Source organism: Myotis brandtii, unplaced genomic scaffold, assembly GCF_000412655.1.
Source record: "Myotis brandtii unplaced genomic scaffold, ASM41265v1 scaffold53, whole genome shotgun sequence".
Classification (NCBI taxonomy): domain Eukaryota; kingdom Metazoa; phylum Chordata; class Mammalia; order Chiroptera; family Vespertilionidae; genus Myotis; species Myotis brandtii.
The window spans coordinates 9,432,811-9,440,194 of NW_005369942.1; the positions used below are offsets into that span (position 1 = coordinate 9,432,811).

Sequence of the window (7,384 nt, forward strand, 5' to 3'; positions counted from 1 at the left end):
GCAGAGCGGGGCAGAGCGGGGCAGAGCGGGACGCGGATTCGGAGGCGACCCCTCGGCAGGGATTGGCAAGGACGTGGGGCACCCCTCCCCCTTCGAAAGACACACCCCAATCTCAGGGCGGGGCGGGCTGCCGATGATTTCCCAGCCTCTGCGAGGGAAGACCTCCCGGAGGAGGCTGCACCTCGGTCTGGGGTCCCCCTCCCCGCTCCCCAGCTCGGAGGTGGCCCCCTGTGGCTCGGTGGGGCTGCGGAAACGGAGGTGGCTCTGTCGCCGGGAATCCCGGAATTCCTTTTGTCTGTCAGCCGAAACCAGCGGCCGGAACTGTAGGCAAACACCCACCGGCGCTGGAGCACTCCACTCCTTCTCCCTTTCTGCCCGGGGAGGAGTTCTCCCCGGCCGCCTCTCCTCCGTCCGCGGGAGTCGCTTGCACTCCTCACCCCCATCCCAAACCCTCATCTTTGGCACCGAGCAAGGAAAGATTCACGTTGTACCTGTGTTTGGATTTATCATGCGTGTGAGATCATCCCCCTCCGCCCCTCTTTTCTTTTCTTTTTAACCCTTTGCCATCCAGCCTCCTCCCTGGGAATCATCCCCCTAGATTTTGCAAACTATCAACAAAGAAGTGTGGCTAGTGGAGTAAACAGAGTCCTTGACTGGCTGGGCTGTGCAAGTTAATAGAGCTTCCTTCGCTGGTGCCGTTCTAACCAAGCTAGTGGAACGATCTTTTTGGCTAGGCTTAAGGATGTTACTCTAGGTGCACGTTGTCAAACCTCCCCCCCCCCCTCCAACCCTTTTACAAATCTAGGGTAACGATTAAAATGTAGCTCTTTGGGAAGCGTGACCGTAGTGGAAGAAAAATGCAGAAAGAAAAATGTAATCATTATTTTAGGGTAATTGTCCAACTTTTTGAAAGTGCCAAAAATGAAAATATGGATTTTGGGGATTAACTGGTAAATTGTATCCTTTGATAAGTAAGCTTTTAACATATATTTTTGCACGAAAATATTTTTGTTTTATTTCGGTTACTTGTGGAAATTGTTGATTACCTGGACACCTTATAAGAGGAACCTGTGAACAGGTTCATTAAGAATCTGTCTTGAAAAATGCATTTTATGAATGCTTTGAAATAAGAGGTGTGAACAGTGGCCTGTCGTATAAGAGACCACAATCTACACAGTTGGGTCCCTGTGCCTGAAAGTGGCAGGATCTGGTAGTTTGAGGGGCTATCCTTCAACAAGAAGTATAGAGCTACCTACCTACTGTATAAATATAATCTCTGATGACATTTACTATAATGGACACCTTTTCTGATCTGGTTCTCAGATACAGAATTAACAATTTGAATCTCGAGAAGCATTTTGTACAAATGGAAAGATTGGGCTTTCTCTTTCGTTTTCCAGATGTATTGTCTCATCTGCATACTTGAAGGATCTACAATCACGTAAACTCGCTTGTAACCATGGAGCCATGTGACCCATCAAGATATAGAAAAAGTGCTGCTGAGCTTGGGAACCAGGCACTTGTTCACCAGTTCAACAATTAAACTAATATATTCTCTGCTGATAATCAAGAATAAAGAGCCAAGTAAAGTCATGCACATTCTATTGACAAATGGACTCTGTGGCTGTTGAATTTTGCTGTAACTGGTTACTCTGTCATTCAAAGTCAACTTACTCTGCCAGTTATGTCCTAGTGGATGTAGAGACCTGTGTTGATGTATTCTGATGTTAGCAAATGTTGAAGATAAGAAACCTACTATGACTAATCCTTGGGAAGAGAAAGTCTGCAAAATGGCTCAAACGAGTTTACTGCAGGGGAAACAGTTTTACTGTAGGGAGTGGGTTTTCCACAAGCTTCAGCATTGCCTCCAGGAGAAAACTAACTGCTGCAGCAGCACTGTCAACACCCCACCCCTCGTAGTGAATTCTGGGAGCAATGCTAGTGTTGTCTCTGGAAGAGGCGCTGCCTGGGGTGTGTTGTTGGTAGGAGGGCCTGGCAGTGGCAAGACAGCCCTATGTACTGAGCTCTTGTGGCCAAGTTCACCTACAGGCTTGCAGAGAGGTTTACATCGCCAGGCTTTGGCCTTCCATTTCTGCAAAGCCCAGGACTCTGACACGTTGTGTGTTGGAGGGTTTATTAGAGGTCTTGTTGCCCAGATCTGCCACAGTGGGCTACTGCAAGGATATGAGGACAAGCTGAGGGACCCAGCCATCCAGAGCCTCTTACAGCCCGGGGAATGTGAGAGGAACCCAGCTGAAGCATTTAAAAGGTAACAAGAATGACATGGTGTTCTAGTTTCTATGCAAAAATGAAAATTAAATTTTTTAGATTATCTAGTTTTTTTATAAAAAACTTTGTGGAGTACCTGTATTTCTGCTGTAAATTTGGGGATCATCTGTGGTTGTGAGTGAACATGCTTATTTGAATATTGAAGGAAACGAAATTTAAGCTCTGTTTGCACAGGATATGGATTAAAAATGTCTATAACAGAATTTGAAGCACTGTAGAAACATTGTTTTTCAAATGTATGCCCAATATTTGCTTTTCTAATATTACTTATAATTGGTAAGGGATATCTGTTCTTATGTAGTGAAGAACATTTAGCTACTTGTAGTGAAGAACGTATAGCTGCTTGGAAACTAGGCTGCATTTTTAGGAAGGGCAAACTATACCTGGTCTTGAGTTTAGAGGAATTCTCAGCATAGAATCTACCGTCTTCTTTGTTTACATATTATTTCTTTAAATAAGAAAAGTTCTCTTTGAAAGAGACCATTGAGAATCTGAAGAAAATTTGCTAATATGTTTTGCAAGTAAATGAAAAGTTGACTGATGAAATATGTGATCTTTATAAAATAATGGAAATTTGTCATCATTTTTAGTACTTTTAGTGAGTGATACAAAAAACAATTTTAAGTTGTTTTTCAGAGTGGTTCCAGATCCAAAATGTGTTTTAAAAAAATGATTACTTGAAAATGTTTTGCATATCACTCCTCTACTCATTGTAAAAGAAGGAGGCAAATAGTTATTCTGTGCTTGCTGTTATTGCCTCCCTGCTGCCTTAGTCATTTTGTCATATACTTTTATCACCTACACAATACGTAGTTCTTAGCTGGCAAAAGTTTGTTTCCCAAAGACAGGTATACTCTGCACTGAAGGTTAGTGTGCATGTGTGTCCTGAGTCATTTGAGCAGGCTTTGAATTGCTGTGAAAGTGATTTTGTTCTTTTGATGTCCTCAGATCTAATGGTATGAAATCTACTGAAAATAATAATAGTAGCAAGCACTTTGTGTGAGTCGTTTAAGTGCTATACCAGTATTAAATCATTTAATCTTCATAACAGCCCTGTGAGGTAGATACAGTTATTAGTCCCACTTCATAGATAAGGAAACTGAGGCACAGCCTAAGTAACTTGTCCAAGGTTACAGGCTAGTAAAGGGCAGAGCTGGGCTATGAAAGACGTGTGTATGTGTACAGGTTTGTAATCATAGACATCCTTTGGAGGACTTACGGGAAGAGGAATAGGTTTGAAGTTTGTGGAGAATGGATGTTTGTCACAGTTGTGGTTTGAGTGTAGTTTTCAGACTACCCATATACGTGATCAGTGGTTAGTCTGGAATGATCATTATGAATAGAGGCACACAGTTCCAACAGGTGAGGGGTTTATGAAATTCAGCCAAAGGGTTGTATCTTTGAGAAGTGTGATATTCTTGTAGACCTTTTAATGTATAAGTGCCATCCAATCAAATCTATTATCTTTTGCTGTTCGCAAAGTTTGGGTTAAAACTATTATATCATTCATAAACCAGTGAGGAAATCTGTTAGCACAAATATGAGATGCCAGGTTTGATGGACAATGTTTAACATGGACTCACTATGTCCATATGGAATCAATAATGTAGGCTTTAATATAAAACTTTACTTCTTAAGAGACTTCAAGCCTCTGTACACAAATAACTCTTCTCTTGACTTAATGCTTTTTCTATCACTAGTTGAAGAGCTGAATTTGCATTTCATGTAAGTCATTTCATAAGCTATTTGGATTTATTGACACCTTAGAAAATCAGTTTTAGAGTATAGTCTAACTAAATTTAACTTAGCCTAACTAAATATGTACTTTATTTTATTGGAATTCATATTAAATTTCTAATACTTTTAAATATTTGAAATCATGTCTGATAACTGTATATTTTTATATATTCTGATCCTGAGCAAATCTTTATAGTATCATAGATTTTCCTGAAAAAGATCCTTCTACTCAGAGGATCCTCTTATTTTCGTTTTCCTGTGTGAATTTTAGTGTTTAGCTAATTGGAGAGAAATAAGAAGCAACTGTAGCTGTGTGTAAAATCCACACCAGTACGGATTATCTGATTGGCCGAAGGAGCTAATGAACACTTTGTATTCCCAGTCTGTATTTTGGTAGAGAAAACCTAGTGTTTCTACTCGGGCCGTTGTGATGCTCTAACTTAATCTCCTACTAGATCTTTCAGAAACCTGAGTCACTTTTTTTTTTTTATCATAAAGTAATTAATCATTCAATAAATTAGGTAATTTTGGTATTGGAACAACTCTTTCTGATAATTCATTAGATATATACTTCCTCAATGATTGGGAGGCTGTAATATAACCATAGTCAAATATAAACATGAGTACACAATTCAAAGTTAAAAGAAATATTTTTGCATAGTCTATGGCATTAGATGGTTGTAGGCCTCTACTTTTGGACAGATAGTCAAGGTTTTATTGTAGGTTTGGTTAGTGACTGAAACTGACTTGTTAAATAGGTCCTTGAGAGAATTTTAATCGGAATGTATGTTATTTAGGCTGGATAGAGGTAATTCAACAAGTAGACAATGGGCAGAAGATCGTTTGATCATTGTTCTCAAGGAGTTAACAGTATTTTGTGGGAGATGGAGATCAAAGTAGCTAAATATAAGAGAAGGATAGAGGCACCTGAGTTAGGGAATGAGAGGGTGGGGCAGTGGTTTTGGGTCCTGTGCCTGGTTTAGAAGCACAAGTGAAGATGGTTATTTAATTCATTCAACCATAAACTCCTTTTTGAACCTGCTGTCCCTACTGTCATGCCTTGAAGCCAAGGGTCTTTTTGGAGATCGTATGTATGTGTCCTAACTTTTATTTGTTTAACAATCTGCAAGACCAGGTGTGAGTTTTCTGTGTCTGATGTCAATTTTCCCCTATTGAGTAAAAGATTGTGCTCTGTGTGATGATAGGAATGGCTTGTTAGGATAGGAAACTGGAAGTCTGAACTCTGACAGTTTGTTTTTTATCTCGAACAGGAATCCTTAGATGGTGTAATCTTTTTTCTATTCATCTCCTTCTCCTTGAACATTTATAATTATTCACGCATATCTCTTTAGATTTTAACTTTTTTTGTAGTTATTTATGCATGTATCTTCTGTTATCTCCTCTATTTGGCATATGCTTCTTCATGACATTATTTATGACTGATTAATTTTTTATATTTACCATTGTGCTTTGAACAGCACTTTTCATATAGTAATTGCTAAATGATTATCATTTGAATGACTGAATAATGCTACTTACCTATCTAGAATATGTTTGAATCTAATTGAAGGACAGCTGAAGTTCTTGCATATGAAAGGAAATTGAAATGTTTTATCACTTAGGTCAGTTTTCAGTGCAGACCAGAGTGGTGTGGTGATTATTAATTTATTGACCTGCTGTCTGTTCCTTAGCACGTGTGTATATGGCATTGTTCCAGATAGTTTTAAGTGGCCAGATGTCTATCTTCTGTCTCTACTGGCTCCAGGTATTTTTGGCAAACTCAATAAAAGGATGAAGAACAGAATGGGACTAGAAAGGGTGCTTCCTTCTTACCCTCACTAGTGGGGTATTTTCAAGGCAAAAATATTCCCTTTTTATTATCTGCCTCATATAACTAATACTATTTACGATAACTGTTATCCATTCTTAAAAAAATTTCAGATTAAAAGATCTTGTGAAAGTGTCTACTGTTCACATTTTGAATAAAATAAATGAATAAATATAATTTTCATAATCAAAATTCCACATTTCTTTTAGTCTAAGATGGTCACTTTTCAGTGAAATGTCTGTTGTTTCCAACATTTAACTGTTATACTTATTTTAAGATGGACTTCCATTCATTCAGACTCTTCTTTCTCTTCCTAAAATCTTCCCTTTCTTCCTTGGATGGGCTTTCTCTTTTATGCTTCATGTCTAAGTGCTGTTTCCTTTGGTCCCTGGTACTCTATCATTTGCTGAACCAGTCCTCAACCTTTATTAATCACTTCTGCATTATAATGGCACAACATATTGCTCCATGCTTATACCGTGTAATGTTAGCCACATTCTTAGTTCTGCTTGGCCATGCTTTTATTTGTGTACTTCTCGATAACTCAGATTTTTTTTTAGACCAGAGAGAGTAAAGTGGTGCCCTACAGGGTGAATATGTTTTTTACCCAATTCAGGAAATTTCACACACATATCCAGCTTTTTGTTTTTTCTTGAAAAAAAAAAAAGGAAATTTTGACAATATTAGGCTCTAATTTCTTTGGAGCAATAATCTGGTTGAGCTGAGTTAGGTGCTGTCTGTAGATGGGCTTACACACTAATTTGATCCAGTCGTCCCTCCTCACCCCTATCATTCTATCCAAGACCATTTCATTTGTTTACTGTGCCAGCCTGGCTCCGGTAGGCATTTTCAAATATGAATATGTTTCCTATTCCTTTGAAAAAAAAAAAGAAACACTATATTTTATCTCCCCCTAAATATGCCTCATGTTATCACAAATTTGTGTATACAAGTGCTTCTTCCCTATCACCTTGCTTCCTAACTTACTGAGACCTGACCTCTCTCTACATATGCACAGAAAGTTATTTAGGTAAAGTAGCTTCTGAACTCACTGCTCTATCTTTAGCCTTAGATGGCATGTTTTAGAACAATATTTCATTATCTGTACTTTGTTCCTTTCAGAATCCCCTCTCCAGCTGTGTTCTTTGGTGGCTGTTCCTCTGGATTGTGCCTGGATGTTTACCCAGCAAAACTTACTTAGATCTTCTCTCCTCATACTCATTCCTTTAAATATTGTATTTATTTACATGGATACCAATGCTTGTATCTATTAAGATAGCAACCAAAGCTGCATCAACAGCTTTTATCTTCACTCTGATCAATATATATCTTTTTACTGGAGTGTCCCTCAAGTACCTTCCAGTGTTCAAATCAGCATCTCTTTCAGCATTTCTGTTCATTGACTCATTCATTCATTGCTTAAATAAACATTCAGTTCCTGCTATGTGCTCAATATGTGCTGAGTGACAGGGCTAAAAAGGTGAGCCAAACAGGACACTGAATTAAGTGTGTGTGTGTGTGTGTGTGTGT

At 38.8% G+C, this 7,384-nt stretch overlaps 1 protein-coding gene across 1 annotated transcript in view; it reads left to right on the forward strand.

Annotated features, from left to right (window-relative positions):
* The first annotated feature begins 1,400 nt into the window (after nt 1-1,400).
* The window catches only part of ANKRD50 (ankyrin repeat domain 50), a 26,666-nt gene continuing 20,682 nt past the window's right edge, over nt 1,401-7,384 (forward strand). Inside the window, exon 1 of the mRNA XM_005877767.2 lies at nt 1,401-2,269. Within this exon, the coding sequence (XP_005877829.1) occupies nt 1,725-2,269 (545 nt within the window). The 5' untranslated portion in view covers nt 1,401-1,724. The remainder of the gene's footprint in view (nt 2,270-7,384) is intronic.